The sequence below is a fragment of the Oncorhynchus tshawytscha genome, linkage group LG03, assembly GCF_018296145.1.
Source record: "Oncorhynchus tshawytscha isolate Ot180627B linkage group LG03, Otsh_v2.0, whole genome shotgun sequence".
Taxonomy (NCBI): domain Eukaryota; kingdom Metazoa; phylum Chordata; class Actinopteri; order Salmoniformes; family Salmonidae; genus Oncorhynchus; species Oncorhynchus tshawytscha.
Genome location: NC_056431.1, coordinates 48,712,250 through 48,739,236, shown reverse-complemented (window position 1 = coordinate 48,739,236; position 26,987 = coordinate 48,712,250). Strand labels below are relative to the sequence as shown.

General features: G+C 43.1%; 1 protein-coding gene across 1 annotated transcript in view; it reads right to left on the bottom strand.

Annotated features, from left to right (window-relative positions):
- Window positions 1-964: 964 nt before the first annotated feature.
- The window catches only part of LOC112246682 (parathyroid hormone 2 receptor-like), a 101,301-nt gene continuing 75,278 nt past the window's right edge, over window positions 965-26,987 (bottom strand). The window contains exons 9-13 of the mRNA XM_042320087.1: window positions 21,107-21,173; window positions 16,838-16,932; window positions 14,790-14,928; window positions 3,005-3,046; window positions 965-2,770 (exon numbers count right to left, since the gene is read on the bottom strand). Of these exons, the coding sequence (XP_042176021.1) occupies window positions 2,372-2,770; window positions 3,005-3,046; window positions 14,790-14,928; window positions 16,838-16,932; window positions 21,107-21,173 (742 nt within the window). The 3' untranslated portion in view covers window positions 965-2,371. The remainder of the gene's footprint in view (window positions 2,771-3,004; window positions 3,047-14,789; window positions 14,929-16,837; window positions 16,933-21,106; window positions 21,174-26,987) is intronic.

The following is a 26,987-nucleotide window of genomic DNA, read 5'->3' as shown; positions in this document are numbered from 1 at the left end:
CCCATGATTTTAGAGGTGCTGGTTCATTTACACTCACAGTTGGAGGGCCAGTGGCGCCAACCACTGTAATTGCGCATGGTGAACCACTCTAATCATAGCCTATTTTTCAGGATTTGTGGAATATTTTGCTGCATATGTTCAAAATGTGACTTTTGTGGACGTGGCATACCTATCGTCAGTGTTAACTTAAAAACTTTGTGAAAACGTCCTTGAAATCTGCTCACTCCAGTTTGTCCTTGTTGAACACACTTTTGTTTTCCATTTACTAAGTCCCTGTTATTTTCTAAATTTTTACAGTCAGGCGATATGGCCTCAACAGGCCTTTACCTGTAAGTGCCCATAAACTAACTACCATTATTGATCTATTGGGCTTCTCTTGGCACCCTGTTAAATTGAGGGCCATATTTTTACAGGAACTAATATAGAATAGCTTTTGGTTTGCTTAAAGCAGGGGGTTCAATTTGGCCCTTGGGTGGTTCGAGTAAAAAAATATATAAAAAATAAAACAACTCAAAATACTTTAAAATTAGAAAAATATAAAAATATACAAAAAATATCAGTGCAGCCCCCTGGACCTCGTTGGAGACCGAATGTGTGAAAATGAGTTTGACACCCCCGAATGGACGTGCTCATACACATATACACTTACTAACATGATTAAACCATTTTGGCTTGTTTAGGAACTGTACAATTGAGAACCATATCTATATTGATGCATATAGGAATTAACCTTGGCTCGACTAAAATGACTTCCAGGAAATAGAATAGAATAGCCTTGTCTGTACAAACACAGTAATAGAGGTTTGATTTGATGAGACCCTCGTCTGAAAGAACGATACACAATACAGACCTGAGGGAGAAAAAAAAGAGCTGTCTACAATACACAGTAAATTTACCAATCTCTCTGTACTAGTGACAGTAATGTAAGTAACTTTAAAAGACAGAAATAATCGAGAACAGGGAGCAGTGAAATAACATTTATCACAAGTAAACAGAGAAGAGAACAACAAATATCACTGAGACATGACTGTAATCACTTAAGCCAACAACAAGCCAGACTCTGAGAGAAATTTGCTTTTTTTAAAGGTATTTTTCTAGACTGGATAGAACTCAGCTTGACAAGGGGGAAAACAAAATACTGTTGGCATCCAGACATCTGTTAGTCAGTCAAATGTAATTTTGGATTCAAAAAAAATCATGCTTTGCACAAACAGACACATGATGCAGTCAGTTCCTCTAGCCCTTAGTACTGACTTTAGCCCTCACCTCCCCTAAAGGATGGAATGTCTGATTGTCAACAACTGGGGAGTGTTTGGCAGAAAACATGGATCCTTGGCCCAAAATCACATGGATAAAGCAATAAACATTTGTATTTTTTGCTTGAAAATGTCATGCCTTGGCTACAAAAAGTCAGTCCATGATTTTGTACAAAGATGAGACATGTGTTTTATTGTTTGTTGTCTTACCCCTCAACTGTGGAGTGTTTCTGTGTGTTTGAGTCTGTAGCCTGCATATAGATCCACTGTATGTATCCTGTTCCTGATTCAAACAGTGGCTGTATCATTTTACTGCAAAAAATGCTTAATTCTGCAGGAGTTAATATTAAGGCTATGTGAGAGGTTATAGACCTACAGTCAGTGTCCAGATTTCCTTTTCCATTTAACCCATCTGAACAGTAGGCTACCATTCCCTTGATGTGTCATAGGGCTATTTGAAGTCCCCATCTTGTGACTGTTGAATTTGTATAGCGGCTCACAATCATCACACAACACTGTTATCATCCTCTTTTACCACTTCACCAAATCTTTCCCAAACATTACTTTTCTGGCTCTACCTTCTCTTTATTTTCAACTCTCCCCTGTGAAACGTTTCTCTTATTGAATTAAAAAACTCTGACATTGTCCTTTTTGTCTCAGTGGATCGAGTTAACTTTCTCTGCCCGTTTCCAAAGGTTTTTGGCGATTGGTGTGTAGGTTATTTGGCACACCTACAGCTTAGGTTTACGCACTAATTCCAGATTGCCTAAAATAATGAAAGAAAACCCTCAATGTAGCCTATAGATATGAATGATACATTTATGGATTTTTCAAGGTATTGTTTTCTCTTTATTCAACCCGCCCGCAACCTACCCGCCCTTCATCCACACAATAATTAAGGACCCTAAACCCACCCGCCTTGCAGATATAACCGTGGGGACTGCGGGTTATGAGTCAACCTGCACAGCACTACTACATTTGTATCTCTATGAATGTACATGCGGTTCCAAGTCTAGGGCCAGGAGTCTTTGGTCCCTGTCCCAAAGGCCTGGTGTTTTTTCCAGCCAAGATATATATTATAAAGATTCAGGAAATCCTCCCGCATCTCCCCTTGTCTACAGCGTCTCCTCATCATCATCTGCGGTCATGCTACTGTTGAGTACAGGCAGTGTCTCCTTCAGAGAGATGTCATCCACCTGCTTGGCACTGTCCTCCTCTGGTTCCTCAGGGATGGAGGGGTGGAGGCTGTCTGGGTCTGAGTTACTAATGACGTAGCCAGGCAGGGTGGCATGGGTGCTGAGTGTAGGGGGTCCGTTGCTCCGGTAGACCCGGCTGGAGAAGAGGGTGGTGGATCGGGTGGCAGGGCCAATCCCGGCCAGCTGGGACTGGCTGATGGTGCTGTTGTTGAGCACTGTGAGCACCGAGCCGTAGCGGTACCTGCCACACACCACCGGACCTTTCCAGTCAAATGCCAGGTTCCAACGAGTCCACGTCTTTTTGATCTCTGCCTGGACCTTTGGGGGAGATGAGGAGAGGGTGAGGGGGAGAAAGAGGGTGTAGGTGGGGTGGTTGGGGAGGAAGATGGGAAGAAATAGAGAGGAAAAGGGTTGGGGGGAATCTTAGCCCTTGTTTCTCATATGTTGAAAGAACAGAGATCTAAGGAGCCGCTCTAGGGATGTTCTCAACCTAGAGATGTCTTATGTTGAAGTTACACAACTTATACAGAGTGTAAAATCATCCTCACTCACCTCTCCATTGCAGTAGCAGTAGATGATGGATACAAAGAACCCCTGGAAGAGACAGAAGAGTGTGAGGTGAGAACCAATGTCATAAAGAAGATCAGTTTATTTCTGGGTTGGAGGGGCTTTGCAATTCAATGTTCATATTGTAAATCAATGGAAAGTGTATAGCATTGGGGCTGCAGGTAACCTAGCAGTTAAGAACAGAATAGGTGAACAAATCTGTTGGTGTGCCTTTGAACAAGGCACTTACAGTAACCCTAAATCGCAAAGCCTTTGTCAATCTGGTGACATGTACAGTGCCTACAGAAAGTATTCCCACTCCTTGACTTTTTACACATTTTGTTGTGTTACAGCTTGCATTTTAAATTGATTCACAGTTTTACTGCAGTGGGCTAAATCAGGGTCACACAGAGTGATTATTGGTAGTCTTAAACAAATCTACTTTGAAACAAAAGTATATACCTCACACACATACAGTGGGGCAAAAAAGTATTTGTCAGCAATTGTGTGTTCTCCCACTTAAAAAGACGAGAGAGGCCTGTAATTTATCATAGGTACACTTCAACTATGACAGACAAAACGAGGGAAAAAAATCCAGAAAATCACATTGTAGGATTTTTAATGAATTTATTTGTAAATTGGCTGCATCATGTTATGGGTATGCTTGTCACAGGTTTGACTTAAAATCGTCTTGAAAATCTATGGCAAGACCTGAAAATGGCTGTCTAGCAATGATGAACAAGTAACTTGACAGAGCTTGAATAATTTTAAAAAGAACAAATGGGCAACTATCGTACAATCAAGGATTGCTGTAATCACTGCCAAAGGTGATTTTAACATGTATTGACTCAGGCGGTTGAATACTTATCTAATCAAACTATATTAGTGTTCTATTTTTCATTAATCGATTTTCACATTACAGAGTATTTTGTGTAGATTGTTGACAAAAAATGACAATTTAATCCATTTTAATCCCACTTTGTAACACAACAAAATGTGGAAAAGTCATGGGGAGAGAATAATTTTGAAAGGCACTGTATTCCAGGGGGGAAAAGTGCCCTTTTCCCCTTTATTCTCTCTCTATTCAACACAACACAGACTTCTGAAATGCCATAAGAATGCATGAGATGTTTTGATATGATTCATATGTTGATTTCAACCTTCATTTCTCAAATCATCATTTATAAGAATCATCAATCATAAGAAAAGGTCTTGCATTGATCGGCATCCCTTCTGGTATATCTCACAGCCCATTATATCTGTCCGTCTCTCTTTCAAATCTAGCCCTTTTCTCCACTCTTGCTTTCTTTATGTAAGCAGCAGCACCCTTTTGCTCTCTGTTAAGGTTGCAGATCTATTGCAGTGGTTGGCTTTGCTGTAGACAGAGCTGAGGCATGCATGTGACTTGCTTAGTAAGCAGAGAGCACTAAACTTGCAAAGAACACATGGTGTAATTTACACTCCTTTATCTCATCACCACATTGAGCTGATAAATAGAGAAACGGAATGATGAGTAAAACTAAAATATTGTCACACTGTTAGTTCTCTGCTGCCAATGACTGGAACGAACTGCAAAAATCACTAAAGCTGGAGACTCTTACCTCCCTCACTAACTTAAAGCACCAGCTGTCAGAGCAGCTGACAGATCTCTGCACCTGTACATAGCTCACCTGTAAATTAGCCCATCCAATCTACCTCATCCCCATACTGTATTTATTTATTTATCTTGCCCCTTTGCACCCCAGTATCTATACTTGCACATACATCTTCTGCACATTCTACCATTCCAGTGTTTAATTGCTATATTGTAATTACTTCGCCACCATGGCCTATTTATTGCCTTTACCTCTCTTATCCTACATCATTTGCACATGCTGTATATATACTTTTCTACTGTATTATTGATTGTATGTTTGTCATTTCCATGTGTAACTCTGTGTTGTTGTACGTGTCAAACTACTTTGCTTTATCTTGGCCAGGTCGCAGGTGTTAAGGTTTTCTTCCGATGAAGGAGAGGAGGACCAAAATCGTAACGTGAAAACCCGAAACAGCCCTATCTGGTGCAAACAAACACAGAGTCAGGAACAGTCACCCACGAAACACTCAAAGGATATGGCTGCCTAAATATGGTTCCCAATCAGAGACATCGATAAACACCTGCCTCTGATTGAGAACCACTCTAGGCAACCATAGACTTACCTAGACAACTCTACTATACCACAATCCCATAACCTACAAAAACCCCAAGACAAAACACACCACATAAAATAACCCATGTCACACCCTGGCCTGACCAAAATAATAAAGAAAACACAAAATACTAAGACCCCCCCCTCCCCCCCCAAGGTGCGGACTCCCGGCCGCACACCTAAACCCATAGGGGAGGGTCCGGGTGGGCGTCTGTCCACGGTGGCGGCTCCGGCGCGGGACGTGGACCCCACTCCAGCATAGTCTTAGTCAACTTGCATCGCGTCCTTAGATTGGCGACCCTCGCGGCTGACCTAGGCCTAGTAACCCTAACAAAGGGCCCCACTGGACTGAGGGGCAGCTCCGGACTGAGGGACAGCTCGGGACTGAGGTAGCTCGGGACTGAGGGGTAGCTCGGGACTGAGGGGTAGCTCGGGACTGAGGGGTAGCTCAAGACTGAGGGGTAGCTCAAGACTGAGGGGAAGCTCAGGACTGAGAGGAAGCTCAGGACTGAGAGGAAGCTCAGGACTGAGAGGAAGAAGCTCAGGACTGAGAGGAAGAAGCTCAGGCAGGTTGATGACTCTGGTAGATCCTGGCTGACTGGTGGCTCTGGCAGATCCTGGCTGACTGGCGGCTCTGGCAGATCCTGGCTGACTAGCGGATCCTGGCTGAATGGCGGATCCTGGCTGACTGGCGGCTCTGGCTGCTCCATGCTGACTGGCGGCTCTGGCTGCTCCATGCTGACTGGCGGCTCTGGCTGCTCCATGCTGACTGGCGGCTCTGGCTGCTCCATGCAGACTGGCAGCTCTGGCGGCTCCTTGCAGACTGGCAGCTCTGGCGACTCCTTGCAGACTGGCAGCTCTGGCGACTCCTTGCAGACTGGCAGCTCTGGCGGCTCCTTGCAGACTGGCAGCTCTGGCGGCTCCTTGCAGACTGGCAGCTCTGGCGGCTCCTTGCAGACTGGCAGCTCTGGCGGCTCCTTGCAGACTGGCAGCTCTGGCGGCTCCTTGCAGACTGGCAGCTCTGGCGGCTCCTTGCAGACTGGCGGCTCTGGCTAATCCTTGCAGACTGGCGGCTCTGGCGGCTCCTTGCAGACTGGCAGCTCTGGCAGCGCTGAACAGGCCGGAGACTCCGGCAGCGCTGAACAGGCGGGAGACTCCGGCAGCGCTGAACAGGCGGGAGACTCCGACAGCGCTGAACAGGCGGGAGACTCCGGCAGCGCTGGACAGGCGAAGCACACTGTAGGCCTGGTGCGTGGTGCTGGCACTGGTGGTACTGGGACGAGGACACGCACAGGAAGCCTGGTGCGGGGAGCTGCCAACGGAGGGCTGGTGTGTGGAGGTGGCACTGGATGGACCGGACCGTGAAGATGTACTGGAGATCTTGAGAGCAGGGCTGGCACCAACCGCCCTGGCTGGATCTTCACCCTAGCCCGGCAGATGTGAGGAGCTGAGATGTAGCGTACCGGGCTAAGCATGCGTACTGGGGACACCGTGCGTTCCACCGCATAACACGGTGCCTGACCAGTACCACGCCCGCCACGGTTAGCACTGCTAGGCGCACTGTAGCGCTGAGCTGGCACAGGACGTGCAAGGCTAGGGAGGTGCACAGGAGGCCTGGTGCGTGAGGCTGGCACAATCTTCACCAGCCGACTAGCACGCACCCCAGGACGAGTATGGAGAGCTGACCTAGGTGCCATTAAATCCCCGACATGCTCCGTCGGGCGAATTCCGTGCCTCATGCACCAACACAGCAACTGCCTCATAACTCTCTCCTCCAATTTCCCCATTAACTCCTTCACAGTCTCTGCTTCGCTCACCTCCAACACCGGCTCTGGTTCTGGTTTCCTCATTGGCTCCTTACAATAAACAGGGGGAGTTGGCTCAGGTCTGACTCCTGACTCTGCCACACTCTCCCTGTGCCTCCCCCGATGAAATTTTTGGGGCTGACTCTCGGGCCGCCGTGCTCGTCTCTCTAACTCCATTCTCCTATAACCTTCCTCGCACTGCTCCAGCGAATCCCAGGCGGGCTCCGGCACTCTCCCTGGGTCGACCGCCCACCTGTCTATTTCCTCCCAAGTCGTATATTCCATACTTCGCTGCTCCTGCTGCCGCTGCCTGTCACCACGCCGCTTGGTCCTGTTGTGGTGGGTGATTCTGTTAGGGTTTTCTTCCGTCGAAGGAGAGGAGGACCAAAATGCAGCGTGGTTTTCTTCATACATCTTTAATAAAGATAATGACGAACAATACAAAAAACAATAAACGTAACGTGAAAACCCAAAACAGCCCTATCTGGTGCAAACAAACACAGAGACAGGAACAGTCACCCACGAAACACCCTCAGAATATGGCTGCCTAAATATGGTTCCCAATCAGAGACAACGATAAACACCTGCCTCTGATTGAGAACCACTCTAGGCAACCATAGACTTACCTAGACAACTCTACTATACCACAATCCCATAACCTACAAAAACCCCAAGACAAAACACACCACATAAAATAACCCATGTCACACCCTGGCCTGACCAAAATAATAAAGAAAACACAAAATACTAAGACCAGGGCGTGACAGCAGGTTGCAGTTGCAAATGAGAACTTGTTCTTCTATTTCCCTCACTAACTTTAAACATCAGCTATCTGAGCAGCTAACCGATCGCTGCAGCTATACATAGTCCATCTGCAAATAACCCACCCAATCTACCTACCTCATCCTCATACTGTTTTTATTTACGTTCTGTTCTTTTGCACACCAGTATTTCTACTTGCACATCATCATCTGCTCATTTATCCCTCCAGTGTTAATCTGATAAATTGTAATTACTTCGCTACCATGGCCTACATAAACCACAGGATCATACTCAAACGTACAATATTAAATGGGCGGCAGGTAGCTTAGCGGTTAAGAGTGTTGGGCCAGTCCCTGATTCAAATCCCGAGCCGACTAGGTGAGAAAATCTGTCATTGTGCCTTTGAGCAAGGCTCGTAACCCTAATTTCTCATGTAAGTCACTCTGGATGAGGGTGTCTGCTAAACGACTAATGTTTTAATGTACGAAGGTTTCCACACTTCATATTGTGCTGCATGAAGAATAATGCCTCAGGGTAATGCAGCTATGATGTATGTAGAAACCGGAATAATATTAATGCCCTTTGCTAACTGGAGACAAGGGAAGGGAAAGATATTACAAAACACATCACAAACAAACGTGGAAACAAAAACAAATGGGAGGAAAGCTCTTATCCTCTGGGCAATTCCATAGAAAGACAACCAGACAAATAAGACAGTTCTACATTGTGCGAGGAAAGCCACGCTTTGTAGTCAAATAAAGTGTTTTTCCTATAACAAGGAGGCTAAGATGCAATGAGCAGCTTATGAGGATTAACCAGAGATTTCTAATAATGCAGCTACCAAGCTGTCAGATGTAGCATTGCTCGTTAAAACAACAGTTTGGTGTCTCTATAATGAGCCACTTAAATCATTCAATTCAAAAGCATAAAAGTATGCTTTGAAGCTGAAATATTTCATTAGTAGAATGAGATGAAAATGCTTGGTGGTGAGCCACGACTAAGGCGTCCTACACACTGTTACATTGTCTGGCACAGCTGTGATAAACTGACTGAAAACAGAAGGCTCTCATGTCTGACAGAGTAAAGCTGATCTGAGTGAATTTACCAAGAAGGCATTGAATGTTCCTGAGTGGCCTAGTTGCAGGTTTGACTTAAATTGGCTTAAATCTATGGCAAGACTTGAAAATGGCTGTCTAGCAATGATCAACAAGTAACTTGACAGAGCTTGAATAATTTTTTAAAGAATAATGGGCAAATATTGTACAACCCAGATTTATAAAGTTCTTAGAGACTTACCCAGAAAGATTCCGAGCTGTAATCACTGCCAAAGGTGATTTTAATCTCTACGGGATGGGGTGTCCCTGTCCTGGGATGGTTGAGCTAACATGCACTAATGTGATTAGCATGACAGTTGTAAGTAACAGCAAACTTTCCAGGACATAGACATGTCTTATATGGGCAGAAAGCTTAAATAATTGTTAATCTAACTGCACTGTCCAATATACAGTAGCTATTACTGTGAAAAAAATACCATGCTATTGTTTGAGGAGAGTGCACAGTTATGTACTTGAAAATGTATCAATTGACCAATTGGGCACATTTGGGCAGACTTGATACAACATTTTGAACAGTAATACAATGGTTCATTGGATCAGTCTAAAACTTTGCACATACACTGCTGCCATCTAGTGGCCACAATCTAAATTGCTTCTCGACTCCTAAGTGATATAATAGCCTTTCCCTTGCATTTCAGAGATGATAGAACAAAAAAGAAAATAGAAAATGCATGTTTCTTTTCTTTCTATTACCTTTATCAGATCTAATGAGTTATATTCTCCAACATGAATTTCACATTTCCACAAACTTCAAAGTATTTCCTTTCAAATGGTATCAAGAAGTTTTTTTGTTTTTTTACGTGTTATTTCTTACACTAGTACCCCAGGTCATCTTAGGTTTCATTACATACAGCCGAGAAGAACTACTGAATATAAGATCAGCGTCAACTCACCATCAGTACGACCAAGAATATGTTTTTCGCGATGCGGATCCTGTGTTCTGCCTTACAACCAGTGCAACGGAGTGGATTACATGCAGCGACCCAAAAAAACGACTCAGAAAAAGAGGGAAATGAAGCGGTCTTCTGGTCAGACTCCGGAGACGGGCACACCGTGCACCACTCCCTAGCATTCTTCTTGCCAATGTCCAGTCTCTTGACAACAAGGTTGATGAAATCCGAGCAAGGGTAGCATTCCAGAGGGACATCAGAGACTGTAACGTTCTCTGCTTCACGGAAACATGGCTAACTGGAGAGATGCTATCCGAAGCGGTGCAGCCAGCGGGTTTCTCCACGCATCGCGCCGACAGAAACAAACATCTTTCTGATAAGAAGAGGGGCGGGGGCGTATGCCTTATGACTAACGTGACATGGTGTGATGAAAGAAACATACAGGAACTCAAATCCTTCTGTTCACCTGATTTAGAATTCCTCACAATCAAATGTAGACCGCATTACCTACCAAGAGAATTCTCTTCGATTATAATCACAGCCGTATATATCCCCCCCAAGCAGACACATCGATGGCTCTGAACAAACTTTATTTAACTCTCTGCAAACTGGAAACGATTTATCCGGAGGCTGCATTCATTGTAGCTGGGGATTTTAACAAGGCTAATCTGAAAACAAGACTCCCTAAATTTTATCAGCATATCGATTGCGCAACCAGGGGTGGAAAGACCCTGGATCATTGTTACTCTAACTTCCGCGACGCATATAAGGCCCTGCCCCGCCCCCTTTCGGAAAAGCTGACCACGACTCCATTTTGTTGATCCCTGCCTACAGACAGAAACTAAAACAAGAGGCTCCCACGCTGAGGTCTGTCCAACGCTGGTCCGACCAAGCTGACTCCACACTCCAAGACTGCTTCCATCACGTGGACTGGGAGATGTTTCGTATTGCGTCAGACAACAACATTGACGAATATGCTGATTCGGTGTGCGAGTTCATTAGAACGTGCGTTGAAGATGTCGTTCCCATAGCAACGATTAAAACATTCCCTAACCAGAAACCGTGGATTGATGGCAGCATTCGTGTGAAACTGAAGGCGCGAACCACTGCTTTTAATCAGGGCAAGGTGTCTGGTAACATGACTGAATACAAACAGTGCAGCTATTCCCTCCGCAAGGCTATCAAACAAGCTAAGCGCCAGTACAGAGACAAAGTAGAATCTCAATTCAACGGCTCAGACACAAGAGGCATGTGGCAGGGTCTACAGTCAATCACGGACTACAGGAAGAAACCCAGCCCAGTCACGGACCAGGATGTCTTGCTCCCAGGCAGACTAAATAACTTTTTTGCCCGCTTTGAGGACAATACAGTGCCACTGACACGGCCTGCAACGAAAACATGCGGTCTCTCCTTCACTGCAGCCGAAGTGAGTAAGACATTTAAACATGTTAACCCTCGCAAGGCTGCAGGCCCAGACGGCATCCCCAGCCGCGCCCTCAGAGCATGCGCAGACCAGCTGGCCGGTGTGTTTACGGACATATTCAATCAATCCCTATACCAGTCTGCTGTTCCCACATGCTTCAAGAGGGCCACCATTGTTCCTGTTCCCAAGAAAGCTAAGGTAACTGAGCTAATTGACTACCGCCCCGTATCCGTCATCATGAAGTGCTTTGAGAGACTAGTCAAGGACCATATCACCTCCACCCTACCTGACACCCTAGACCCACTCCAATTTGCTTACCGCCCAAATAGGTCCACAGACGATGCAATCTCAACCACACTGCACACTGCCCTAACCCATCTGGACAAGAGGAATACCTATGTGAGAATGCTGTTCATCGACTACAGCTCGGCATTCAACACCATAGTACCCTCCAAGCTCGTCATCAAGCTTTGATTTGATATGCATATCCTGAGTCCTGAGCTACAAGTAGTTAGATTTGGGTATGTCATTTTAGGCCAAAATTGAAAAAAAGGGTCCGATCCTTCCACAAATCAGGCCTTTATGGTAGAGTGGCCAGGCGGAAGCCAATCCTCAGTAAAAGGCACATGAAAGCCCACTTGGAGTTAGACAAAAGGCACCTAAAAACTCTCTGACAATGAAAAACAAGATTTTAGGGCCCGTTTTTTCAGCAGCAGGAACTCTGAGACTAGTCAGGATCGAGGGAAAGATGAACAGAGCAAAGTAGAGAGAGAACATAGATGAAAACCTGCTCCAGAGTGCTCAGGACCTCAGACTGGGACAAAGATTCACCTTCCAACAGGACAAGGACCCTAAGCACACAGCCAAGACAATGGAGAAGTGGCCTCGGAACAAGTCTCTGAATGCCCTTGAGTGGTCCAGCCAAAGCCTGGACTTGAACCTGATCGAACATCTCTGGAGAGACTTGACAATTGCTCTGCAGCAATGCTCCCCATCCAACCTGACAGAGCTTGAGAGGATCTGCAGAGAAGAATGAGAGAAACTCCCAAAATAAAAATGTGCCAAGCTTATAGCATCATACCCAAGAAGACGTGATTCTCTGATTGCTGCCAAAGGTGCTTCAACAAGTACTGAGTAAAGGGTTTGAATACTTATGTAAATGTGATATTTCTGTTTTTAATTTCTAAAAACCTGTTATTGCTTTGTCATTATGTGGTATTGTGTGTAGATTGATGTTGAGAAAAACTGATTTAATACATTTTACGATATGACTGTAACGAAACAAAACCTTTGAAAAAGTCAAGGGATCTGAATACTTTCCGAAGGCACTGTAACTGTGTACCACTCTTCATACTTTCAAGCATGGTTGTGGCTGCATTATGTTATAGGTATGCTTGTCATTAGGACTAGAGTTTTTTAGGATAAAAAGAGAAGAAGCTAAGCACAGGCAAAGTCCTAGAGGAAAACCTGGTTCAGTCTGCTTTCCAACAGACATTGGGAGACAAATCCTCCTTTCAGCAGGACAACAACTTTAACCACCAGGCCAAATATACACTTGAGTTACTTACCAAGACAGCATTGAAGGTTCCTGAGTGACCTAGTTACAGTTTTGACTTAAATGGCTGTCTAGCAATGATCAACAAGTAACTTGACAGAACTTGAAGAATTTAAAAAGAACAAATGGGCAAATATTGTACAATCCAGGTTTACGAAGTTCTTAGAGACTTACCCAGAAAGATTAAGAGCTGTAATCACTGCCAAAGGTGATTTGAACATGTTTTAACTCGGGCGGTTGAATACTTATCTAATCAAACTATATTCGTTTCATTAATCGATTTTCACATTCACATTTACATTTTCACATTCACATTAGAAATATTTTGTGTAGATTGTTGCCAAAAAATGACAATTTAATCCATTTTAATCCCACTTTGTAACACAACAAAATGTGGAAAAGTCATGGGGAGAGAATACTTTCAAAAGTCACTGTATTCCAGGGGGGAAAAGTGCCCTTCTCCCCTTTATTCTCTCTCTATTCAACATAACACAGACTTCTGAAATGCCAGAAGAATGCATGAGATGTTTTGCTATGATTCATATGCCTATTCATATGCCATATGACAGACAGAGTGCAGCTGATCCAAGTGAACCTGATCTGTCACTAGCACTTGGTCCGGAGAAGGACCTTCCCTGTCTTTATTGGCCTCATCTAGACTCGGCTAGACAGGCAGTAGCAGGAGGGAAGGGAATCTCCCCACCTGCCTGAGGACCTGTCAAACCGCACCAGTCTGAGTGAACTCAACGGAGCGAATGATACGTAGCGAATGCTACACAGCAAAGTAGCTTTCACTTGTTCAGGTCAAACTCCTGTTCCAACTTATTTTCGTGGGATACAACTTCAAAGCTTTCTTTAAAAATTGGATCCTACTTTATTTAATTGGATACTGTTGTATCAGCTTTCGTAGCTACATGTACATTCAACCTTGAGGACCGGTTCTATTGTAGAATTCAAACTGTGTTCTTCAAGAAACAAAGAAAATGTGTAATATTTTTCCCTCATTTAATTTAGCGATTTGGCTTCAACTTTCAGGATATAGTGGCTTATTCTGCCACATTAGTAATTAAAGTAACTATTATGAGCTAGGCCTACAGAACACAGTAAACGCCATCTTCCATTCACAGTGGATGCTATTCAAAAGGAATTATTTAGTACAGAATGTGATTATAGGTGCCAAAAGAGGGTGGGACCCATATGTTATTGACACCACATTTTAGCCAGAGTGCATCCAGAGTGACTAAGAGCGAGTGCATAATTGTTCATACTTTTGTGTATTGGTCCCCTGTGGGAATCGAACCCATAACCCTAGCGTTGCAAGCGCCATGTTCTACCCAACCGAGCAACACAGGACTTATCATATGATTCAGAGCCCATTATTAGCATTACCTGTGGGCCAGGGTTACTGTAAGTATTGCTACTAGAGTACACTAAAGCAGCCTCAATTTTATCAGTCCTAGTAGATTGGCCTTTCTTCAGGGAGAGGAATGCAGGACTAGAATAGAGTAAGAGTAATCTTTCACTATCACCTCAGTAGGAGTATCTCTAGTAGAAACACATTTTCCTCATTTTCCCCCAGGTACTGCATAATTTCTCATACAGGTCTAGACAGTGAGGGCCAGGGAGAGCCAAGGACAAAGATGATACTATAGAAAGTACAGTAGCAATCAGTTGTATTGATCCTCTCCCAATGCTTCTGGCAGAGTTTTGAATCGAGTAAGTGTCACCGACCTGTGGTGACAGATAAAAGTAGAGTTGAAGAAGCTAAATCATACTTTCATTGCCTGATTATTTGTGATGAATGTTGGTGGGACCACAAACAGCCTCACTTTACAGAATAAAGTTCAAGGAGTGTTGAAAAGAAAAGTTCTCCCTGAAGTTATTGAAGTCTCCCTGAAGTTGATAAAAATGTCTTCAACAATATAAGTGTAATACACAAAAAACAAAGTAAAAGTATGTCAGCTTGATAAACCTGAGGGATGTGTACCTCATATCATACATGTCAAGTAACAAATGTAACAAATAACTAATTTTCAAAAGATAGTTAGTTACCTGGAAGGAGTTGAAGAAGAGCTCGAAGTACATCCTGACCTCCCAGCTGAGGCCCTGGAAGGTGTGAGGCATCCCCACAAACACAATGTAGTGGACCCCAAACACCAGCACCAGCACTAGGGTGGACTTAGCTAGCTTCCTGTGGATACAGACAAAAACAGAGGATAGGAGGGGATCAGTTTGAGCAAGACAAGACGAGATGTAGAATTGCTGAATCTTTATCTCATAATAGGTAATTATCTGGGATGGAAGGTGACCAGTAATTGTGCGCAGCCCGACTTCAATGCAATTGTTTTTCTCACAAAAACAAAAGCTGAACATCACCAGTCTTTATATCACAGTGGATTCAGTCATGACATCGACACTCACCAACAGTGTTTCAAGTTTCACAGATGGCCATTAGTCATTTCACATTTGCTGCCTTCTGATCTCCTCTCCAGAGGGGTCTCTGGTGGTTCTTCCCCTCAGATCTGTTCTGCATTAGTTATCTATCCAACCAATCTCCTGATCCATCAGTGAAAATGCCAATAAGCAACAAAATCTACCGGTAATTATAAAGCATTTTTAAATGGCATGTAGGCCGACGTTCCGAACGGAGAATGATGTAAATGGATTGTAAAATGGCACATTTAGTTCAGTGCCTCGTATCAACAGCCATCATCAGTCATGCTACAGTTCAGTGAACACATGACTGACTCCCACAGCAGGGTTGACAGTCTCCAGCAGATTGATGTTATCTGCGTGTGTGTGTTGTGCCTGTGCATGTGTGTAAACGTGCGTGTGTGTGCCTGTGCGCTCCTGTGTGTGTGTACGTCGGCGTCAATGCCTGTGTGTGTGTGTGTGTGTGTGTGTGTGTGTGTGTGGGTGTGTGTGTGTGTGTGCAAACATGAGACATCCCTGGCATCATGTCAGCTGTTAACCGGCCACCTGGTGCCCAGCACTGCACTGTGGTACGCTGCTCAGCAGGGGAGGAGAGGCAGAACCAATTGATCACTGACTATTATTAAGCCTAGCAGTGACGTGGGGTTTGGCCCAACTGCGACCCTTGTGGAAACACTCTGGATCAGTCCCAAATGGCATCCTCTTCCCATTATAGTTCACTACTTTTGACCAGAGCCTTATGGGCCCTTGGCCAAAAGTGGTTGACTATATAGGGAATACTAGAGTGTCATTTGAGATGCACACTCTGAATGAACCCCTGAATAACTATTACCTCCCCAACACACAGCCCTATCATTACAGCGGCTTTCAACATCCACTGTGGACGTTGTTTTTTACCATCATGGGTAATAACAACAAGGCTGATGAGTACATTTTCTAAATGTAAGGATATAGTTAGTACTGAGTATAGGAATTCAACATCCAAATATCATATGGATAAATATGGATAAAATCATAAGGCTTTGGGCCAGGAGCAGACTTTCTCAAAGCATAATGTTCAATTAAGCTTAATTGGTTTTGGTCAAATACACACTGGTACCATAAGTTCCCTGAGGCCTAGAATAAAGAAGATGAAGGCATGGACCTTGCCTGAGGCATGGACCTTGCCTGTGCTCTTCTGTATGCTTTATGACCTATCATCCTATTTTGTAATATTAAGGGGGCACAGAGGAGATTTCAGACAGAACATGAATTGTAAACTAGAGGCAAGACATTTTACACCCTAGACAAAATGTACACCTATCAAGTTATTTTCAAAAGGGAACATGAAAGGAGGAACTAAAGGTCAAATCAAATACAAAACAAAATGCAGAGCAGAGTAAATAGCATATTTAATTTCAAATGTGCAACTCTACAGCCTAAAACACATTGTGCATTTAGAAATAATTAAAGGTAGAATGCCTTCTCTACAGTTGACTTTCATTGGGAAATTCAATTTCACATTTGAATCCATAGCGATTCAAATAACTAGTAGGTCCTTACAGACATCTTACAGAAATATTTGCACTAACTGTAAATTGCTCTGGATAAGAGTGTCTACTAAATGACTAAAATGTAAATGTAAATGTAAATCTTTGCCAATGTCACTGTGACATTGATCTACCCACCTGTACTGTTTTCTTGTGTCGTATCTCCCTGCATTGGTCTCCCTGATCTTTGTCGCCAGCACTCGCACAATGTTCACAAAAAGGATAAAGTTGAGCTGAAAGGACAATTGGAAAAAGTTCTAATTAGCCGAGCCAGAGATACTAGACACTTCATTGCAGAGAGTACAACTCCTCTGCTTGAAACTAATTGCCTCACTTCTTTAATCTCGTCTCAATTCCCTGAAAATACTATTTTCTTAGCACTTAATATCTCTTCATAATCCCATTATAGAGAAAATGGGTTTAACTGTCAGGAAGCAGTTGATAGATTATAGAACATACAGTGGCTGCACTGAAAACACAGGTTCTATCTACCTACCATGTTAATGTACAGTGCAGTACCTTCGGAAAGTATTCAGTCCCCTTGACTTTTTCACGTCACAACCTTATTATAAAATATATTAAATCATTTGTTTTTTTCCTCATCAATGCACACACAATACCCCATAATGACAAAGTAAAAACAGGTTTTTAGAAATGTTTGCAAATGTATAAAAAAAAAAATGGAAATATCACATTGACATAGGTATTAAGACTTGTTGAAGCACCATTGGAAGCAATCAGAGTATCAAATCTTCTTGGGTATGATGCTACAAGCTTGGCACACCTGTATTTGGGGAGTGTCTCCCATTCAGCATCGCTGGACAGCTATTTTCAAGTTTCTCCAGAGATGTTCAATCGGGTTCAAGTCCAGGCTCTGGTCGGGCCACTCAAAGACATTCAGAAACTTGTACCGAAGACACTCCTGCATTGTCTTGGCTGTGTGCTTAGGGTCGTTGTCAAGTTGGAAGGTGTACTTTCGCCCCAGTCTGAGGTCTTGAGCGCTCTGGAGCAGGTTTTCACCAAGGATCTCTCTGTACTTTGCTCCGCTAATATTTTCCTCGATCTTGACTAGTGTCCCAGTCCCTGCCGCTGAAAAACATCCCCACAGCATGATGCTGCCACCACCATGCTTCACCGTAGGGATGGTGCCAGGTTTCCTCCAGTTCAATCTTGGTTTCATCAGACCAGAGAATCTTGTTTCTCATGGTCAGAGTCCTTTCGGTGCCTTTTGGCAAACTCCAAGTGGGCTGTCATGTGCATTTTACTGAGGAGTGGCTTCTGTTTCACCACTCTACCATAAAGATCTGATTGGTGGAGTGCTGCAGAGATGGTTGTCCTTCTAGAAGGTTCTCCCATCTCCACATAGGAACTTTGGAGCTCTGTCAGAGTGACCATTGGGTTCTTGGGTCACCTCCCTGACCAAGGCCCTTCTCTCCCAATTGCTCATTTTGGCCGGGCTGCCAGGTCTAGGAAGAGTCTTGGTGGTTCCAAACTTCTTCCATTTAAGAATGATGGATACCACTGTGTTCTTGGATTTTCAATACTTTTTTTTTGGTACCCTTCCCCAGATCTGTGCCATGACACAATCCTGTCTCGGAGCTCTACGGACAATTCCTTCGACCTCGTGGCTTAGTTTTTGCTCTGACATGCACTGTCAACCGGGGGACCTTATATAGACAGGCGTGTGCCTTTCCAAATCATGTCCAATCAATTGGATTTACCACAGGTGGACTCCAATAAAGTTGAAGGAACATCTCAAGTGTGATCAATGGAAACAGGATGCACTTGTGCTCAATTTCAAGTCTCATAGCCAAAGGTCTGGATACTTATGTAAATAAGGTATTTTTGTTTAGTTTTTTTGTATACATTTGCAAAAATGTCTAAAAACCTGATTTTGGTTTTGTCATTATAGGGTATTGTGTGTAGATTGATGATGAAAAAAAGTAATTTGATCAATTGTAGAACAAGGCTGAAACGTAACAAAATATGGAAAAAGTCAAGGGGTCTAAATAACTTTCCAAAGGCACTGTATATCATTACATAAAGCAATTCAGCACAAGTACGAGTGTGAGTTATAGAACTCCAAATCTAATATAAGGGAGACTATAGGCTTTGTAATGGGCTTCAAGGAATGTTCCGAGTGTTGAGGCAGCATTCGATTCCAAACTCAGAAATATACCTGACTCGTAAACGGAATCAGGTCAATGTTCCATTTATGATGAATGACCGTTTCTCTCTGAGGAAAACCTCTCTGTGACTGGTGAGAATAGCATTAAGAAAATTATTACTTTGGACATATGTGGCAATCAGTTGAATGCCTTTGCCACAATAGAATTAAATTATTGGAAAAATGCAAATAGTCGTTTATGTATTTAGGCATTTCGTTCTGAGAGGGCTTTTGGATTGGGGTTCCTAATGAAACCTAACATCCAATAAACACCATGAGTGGTGAGAATGTTTTCCAAATGCCATACTGGAGAGCTAGTCAGCCCTGAACTAACACACTTTCTTTCAAATGTTCAACTTCTCTAACTATTTAACTAAAAAGTATTCTCCCTGGACCATAATTAAATGACGAGTAGCAGGGCTGGATGGAAATCCTTCAGACCCAGATCCAGTATATTCTCAGAACAGATATAATCTTTTCAGACAACCACTCTCAACCTCAGTTCATTCCTTCCAGACAGATTATTTTAATATGTCCCAAATGGCACCCTATTTATTTTATAGTGCACTACTTTTGACCAGGTAAAAATGGAACAGGGTGCCATTTGGGATTTAACCTTGATCTCTTATTCATTCCACCTAACTTATAGATTCAGATCACCCTCCTCAGATCCCAATCACTTCATACTCCTTCATTTCAAATCAGTGTAATTGTATACATTCCCTCCAGTCTCAGACCCAAAGGGAACAGAGACTGAGACCAAAGCTGCTTACCGGCAGGAAGGATGGGAGAACAACTGATTAAAACAGACAGCCACGAGGCAAAATTAATTTTAATGTAACATTTAACAACGCACCTGCTTTAGAATACATAGTCTGGCTGATCGAGTAAGTGAAATGTGAACAGAAACAACATAAGGATTTAAATTATGTACAGTATGTTATTAATCCTACATGATCCGATCGGGCATTGTGAACTCCCATCGCAAAGGATAACACTTCAAAGTCAGTCAGACAGTCAGTGGAGTGGAAGCTGCAACTGGCAAATTGGCTCTTATGATAAGATACTGTAAGTGTGCCTCCAAAGGAGTTACAATTGCTCACATCGCAGTCTGCATATGATTTCCCAGAGTTAACACAGAGATGACGGGGAAATGGGGGGCAGAGTTGAATGTTTAAACTCCATCAAAATCGATCATATTTTGCCAGAGTGCAATTTTCTTCCAGTTAAAGATTCTCAAATTTCACTAGCTGGCTTCATTCATGCGAGAGACCCCCATAAGACAGTGTAAGAAGCAGACATCGTCATACTGTGTCTGTTTCTTCAGCTTCTGAAACAACTTTGCTTGGTGATGGGTCTCAGCAGGCAGGTCTGTGTGTCTAATCTTTAAAGCTCCCGATAACCCACACACTGACAAAAAAGTAGGTCGTCTGAACTAAATAAATACTGAGGCTGTAAACATACAGTATATACTTCATTGGTTGTCTATATTTTCTCCCAAGGATTTGTGTGCACTGTAGTCATAATTATAAAGTAAGAACAACTCTATAACAAAGGTTAAAACCAATCAGTGAATCAAATTACATATTATATATTATATATATTATATACTCCTACGATAGACCTAAAGTCCCATTATATTCTGGGAATTCGAATGATCTCTCGCTATCCTCCTATCTCCATTTCCTGCCTCTCTGGCCTCTGTCCTGTAGTGTTCGCAATTGTAACACCATGGTCACCCAGGTCATGAGAGACTTCTGAGCTCATGTTGTCCCTGTCTGACATTCATTAGATGCTGCTCAGCTCCTTGTATGGATTTGCATATTAGTGACAATGTTGTTGTTATTTTTCTGGTAATGATATTATTAGACATTCGATTCAAACTGTCAGGAAAAGGAGATGTATTTTTATACTTCATTGTGGGTGTTATCTGCTGAATAATTGGTGGGATCGTCAGATAAGCACATGCACACATGTATACATGCACAAACGTACGCCCACACATACCCACACATAAACAGACGCACACCTGCACACGCGCACGAGAGAGAAAGAGCAATTATCATGTGAACTGAATTTGCCTTTCCTGCCACAGGGGTGTTCAGCTGTGTATTATGAAACAGAGAGAAAAGTTAGGGGGGATAGTTGATCTATTTTCCTGAGGAAGTGTGTCATCCTTAAGCTGCACCAACCCTGAGACTGAGATTGCAGGCAAAAAGCAAAGCATTTCTCTGACTTACTCCGATGGCTGTCAGAATGGGAACCTGGTATATCCACTTAATGTTCCCAGCACTTAACTCCCAGCACCTAGAAAATAGGAGAGTAAAATAGATGGTTAAATAAAGACAAACCATGAGGATAAAGTTAAAGGGAGTGAAGGAATAAATATGGGGTGATCAAAACAAAGAAACAGAAAGAGAAGTGGAGGGATGGAGAGAGTGAAAGAGGTGAAGAGAGAGAGAGATGCAGTGAGCTGGAGAAAGAGGAGAACTGCACTTAACATTCCTGGGATAGGATAATGAACTCCATTAAGAGACTCCTCCATATTCATTACAGTGACAGACAGGGCAGTTAAAGAGAGCTCCATTGAGTTCCATCAGGGCCAATGGCAAAGTCTATGCCTGCCTACCCATTCAATGTGAGAACGTGTTTAGCTTATTCTGTCAAAGGTTTGTTTGAGCACACTTAATCCGGTTAGGGGTGTTTACTTCATGAATCGCAGAACGACAAGCTCTGAAAATAAAACACCCATCCAAAGTGGAGTCATGCTGAGAACCAAGGGAGATTCTGGGTAGACATTCTGCTAACATGATTTGGGAGGTTTTTGAACACACATTAGATAGGAAGCTGTTTGAAAAAGTCTGCAAAAGTCTTATTCTCACTCCAAGAATGTGCCACATTTAGGTATGATAGCTGGCCATAATTGGTATGATAGCTGGCCATAATTGGTATGATAGCTGGCCATAATTGGTATGATAGCTGGCCATAATTGGTATGATAGCTGGCCATAATTGGTATGATAGCTGGCCATAATTGGTATGATAGCTGGCCATAATTGGTATGATAGCTGGCCATAATTGGTATGATAGCTGGCCATAATTGGTATGATAGCTAGCCATAATTGGTATAATAGCTGGCCATAATTGGTATGATAGCTGGCCATAATTGGTATGATAGCTGGCCATAATTGGTATGATAGCTGGCCATAATTGGTATGATAGCTGGCCATAATTGGAATTTGTAGGCGATTTGAGGTATTCAACCTTGCAGTTGTGTTTTTTTCTGCACTGAGCAGCAGTGTGTCTCAAATGGACAGAGTTGACACTTGATTTAGAACTAGGCGGTCTCATTTAAAACTGACAGTGAAGCTGGCTGCAAGTAATCCATGACAGAAAAATCCTTAAAGATGGAATCCGCAGTAGGGGGAAACAGCGCCACTGGCCACCCCAACACAAACAATGATGTTCGAGGGGGAAAACAGCGTTTGTTGTTTGCAGTAACTTCGTTGTTGTTGTAATATCGCAAACAGATGTGGCTGTTTCACCATTAAGGATTCTATCTTTAATGTATTGTTAACTATGATGATACATCTAAAAAGGTTGTGTATTAAGTACATCATCTATGAACATACCAAGAACACAGAAATTAAAATGATCCATTTACACAGCCTTGTTCAAAAGCTGGCTCTTTTTCTAAATGATTGCCCTTTCTACAAATGCTTACTCTCTTAAGGTTGCTTACTGAGAGAATAATTGATGAAAAACGTTGAGAGAGAGAAAAATAATATAGCCCAGGGTGTCATTTAGGTTTAAATAAATATAAAGCAAGCACTTTCAGATTTCCTCAGCTAACATTTGCAGCAGGAGGCCAATTCCCCGCTCCAGTCCTTAATTAAGGAAGGTGCTAAGTAACAGCAGGGAAAAATTAATTTCCATGACTAATAGACAAGCAGAATAGGATTCATATTCCTTTTGGGACATTTATGTAAGCTTGTGTGATGATAACTGCCTTGACACTCACTGTAGGGCACAAACCAACTATTTTGTTTAGCTAATTGGCTACAGGTAAACTGTGTGACCCTTAAAAGGGGGCTTAGACCCCTCAGTTGAAACTTTTCCGACTAGTTTTATGTTCCTATATGTCATTTAGCAGATGCCCTTATTTAGAGCGACTTACAGGATCAATTAGTGTTAACTGCCTTGCTCAAGGGCACATCGACAGAGCACACACACCTTGTTGGCTCGGGGATTTAAACCGGCGACGTTTCAGTTACTGGCCCAGTGCTCTAACCACTAGGCTACTTGCCACCCTGGCGTGAAATCTGTATCTCCACTGCACTGTATCAGCACCATGGACAGAATGTGGAGTGTGTGTGCGTGTGTGTAGGGGTGCTATGGAAAGTCACTGGGTGGTTAGGTATGACTCCTTTTTTCTTTTCATAAAAAGTGAGAAAAACGCTGGTAGGCTATGTGAATAATGTGATATAATCCGCCTGTAATTATCTTGCTTTAAAAAGCATTAGCTCTAAGCACCTACGGCACCCGATGTCACATGAAGCCCAAAAAGATCATCAACGACATCAACCACCCGAGTCACGGCCTGTTCACCATCCAGAAGGCAAGGTCAGTACAGGTGGTCAAAGCTGGGACCGAGAGACTGAAAAACAGCTTCTATCTCAATCAGACTGTTAAATAACCATCACTAGCCGGCAACCATCCGGTTACTCAACCCTGCAACTTAGTGGCTGCCGCCCTATATACATAGACATGAAATCACTGGTCACTAGTTACTTCAATAATGTTTACATGCTGCTTTACTCATTCCACTCCGACATTGCTCGTCTTAATATTTATATATTTCTTAATTCCATTCTTTTACTTTTAGATTTGTGTGTATTGTTGTGAATTGTTAGATACTACTGCACTGTTGGAGCTAGGAACACAAGCACTTCGCTACACCCACAATAACATCTGCTAAATATGTGTATGTGACCAATAAAATGTGATTTGATTTGATTTGAGAGCAATGAACAGCAGTAGCAGCATCAAACCACCAAAGCCTCTGCCAAGCCCAGCAGCGATGAAGCTGTTGAGCTTCAGCTAGCTCTGCGTACCACCCCCCATTATCCTGACGCTGCCAGGATAATTGCTCCACAGCCCCCTCCGCCTCCAACCGTTCCTGACGATCTTGGAACAGAAGAGCATCCTACCCTAGCTGCATGTTTTCTGTCCAAAATCATTTATTTGCAACCGATTCATAGGAAGAGAGTGGCTAGAATACTCGCTTTTTGCAGATGCAGCACTTTGTTTCCCATGTCGAAAGTTCTGTATTGGGTCCAATGCAAACACAGACAAGGCCTTCACCCAAGCTGGAAATTCTACCTGGAAGCATGCGATTCATAGTACCAAAGGATTCGCTAGGCACGCATAAAGCCAGGAGCATTTGTAATGCACTGCACTATTGAAAGAAAAACAAGTTCAAAGTGCTATGGGAACTGAGGTATCGACACTTGTTAAGGTTTGTGCAACTGGCAAGAAATTACATGCATTTGTCGGCGATTGTGGACATTATTGAGTTCCTTGTTTTAAACCAGCAACCAATGAGGGGGACATTGGACGTGATGGAGTCCAGAGGGGAGGCGGACAGGGGAGTTTCTATGTCTATGACCAATCATATTCTCCTGAAGAAAATTAAACTCGCCCAACGGGCCAATGGATGCCAAGCCCTACATCAGAAGCCCCGCCTTCCTGGCGATAATACCAGGGCTCGCATTAATTTCCTCAATTCAGTACCGCTCTTCAGTGAGACAAAACCCCTGATGGCGCAGGGCAAAAATATGTTAAACCTCGTTCCATCCTTCAGAGTTCTATTCATAATTGTACATTCGCTTTCAGTCGGTCACTCAGTATAACATACTATGGGGACGTATAATCACACCCCAAGCTGGCTCAGAGGGTGCCAAACTAGGTGGCCCATGGCAGCACAAGCACATACAGGTTCTACCAGCTCCAAAAGTGGTTACAGAAGCCACCTTTTTCCCTAATACTTACCGGAGCAGCCTGAACTGTCAGAGCCTCATGAGGCCTGAACTGTCAGAGCCCCATATAGGGAACCATAACCTTCTGCAACTTGGCGCACGGACACACTCCTACTGCAGACCAAGTCCATAGACCCTACGTTTACAACAACAATCACAACTCAGAACAGAACATCGTAACTTGGTAAAATATACAGGCGTAAAGAGCGCACCAGACACAGGTCACGCAACCCCTGTTGTTCACAAGAAGCAATTGGAGGAGGTGTGAAAGGGAACAGCTCGAAAGCCAGGGCGTAACCTTGGAAGAAAAAGCTGCATTAGGACATAACATCACTTTGGAGTCGCCAAGCGCAAACTCCAAACAGAAAGGGTGTACTGATAGCGCGTGGAGATCCCCAACGTGCTTGGCCGATGCCAGCCATGAGGAGGACAGTCTTGTAGGAAAGGATCTTCAGGAAATTCAGAAAATTTATGTTTGAGGCATGCGTTACTGAGCCAGAAAAACTTCTCTCTTCCATGAAAGCCCAAGCACTTCCCCAGTGGTTCCCCAGATCAAGTATGCAGACATTTGCACATTCTTGCAAAAACATTTTCGCACAGGCAAATTTTCCGGCTGGCGCTCAGATAGCCTTCATTGTTGTTTTCTTTACAAATAATAACTTTGGACATGTATGCATGCCTATCAAAGTAAGTTAATAATTTTCTGTGTATCGTGTTGTCGTTCCTACTGTAGCATACCTACCGTATAATGCATAATGTATTCACTGTTTTATTTACGTTTTCAAGTACTGGTGACAAATTATGCATTATTGCATAGATTGCAATGGACACAAATGTGTGTAACATACTTTTTTGAAGGTTGTACTGTACTGTAGTCTACTCCCCCTCTCCGGCGCTCAACGTCAGCAGAGATGCATTCTGGGTGTCACGTAAACATCTGTCAGAACAACGATGTTAAACAAAATGAGCTGAAGGGATCTTTCAAGTAAACTTCCAGAAGGGAAGTGAATGATGTTGTCTACTCCTGCTCCCCGGCGCTCAATGTTGCCAGACTACTAACCACCGGTCCTGGCAACCAATCTATAAGCACACCTGCGTCTCATCATCAGTCACATCTGGACTTCATTACTCCATGATTACTTACCCTTTATATAGCACTCTTTTGTTATCAGGTACTATTGGTTATTTTTTCTTGGCAGATGTTTCACTTGTTTTGTATCGTTCTATGTTCGTTATTATTAAATTCACCAATGGCACCTGCTTCCTGACTCCCTGCGTCGACATTAAAGATGGTAGAAGACACACCCCCATCAATATGAATACTGCAGACCAAACTCATCTTGTCTCCTCTTATCTTCGTTTGACATGAAAAAACAAATATGGTGGCAAGCACACACTATCTATCGTCAGATTAGAAAGTGTTTTACTCAATTATTTTTATCAATGGTGAGCTCACCCGTGATGATATGAATTGTAAATAGTAATTGCTATTAGCTAATTCATATGGTTTCTGTCAGCCGAACAAGAATAGACTGACGAGTTTCAGAAGAAAGTCCTTTGTTTCTGGCCAATCGAACCCATAAATGCTGATGCTCCAGATACTCAACTAGTCTAAATAAGGCCAGGTTTTATTGCTTCTTTAATCAGGACAAAGGTTTTCAGCTATGCTAACATAATTGCAAAAGGGTTTTCTAATGATCAATTATCCTTTTAAAATGATAAACTTGGATTAGCTAACACAATGTGCCATTGGAACACAGGAGTGATGGTTGCTGATAATGGGCCTCTGTACACCTATGTAGATATTCCATTATAAAATAAGCTACATTAACAATGTCTACACTGTATTTCTGATCAATTTGATGTTGTCACGTTCGTAGTATTGATGAGACCAAGGTGCAGCGTGATATGAATACATACTTATTTTAATAAATAAAGAACAGTAAACAAACTAACAGAATAACAAAACGAACGTGAAGCTATATAAACCGAGTGCTGACAGGCAACTACACATAGACAATAACCCACAAAACCAAAACGATAAACAACTGCGTCTGATTGGGAACCAATTCAGGCCACCATAG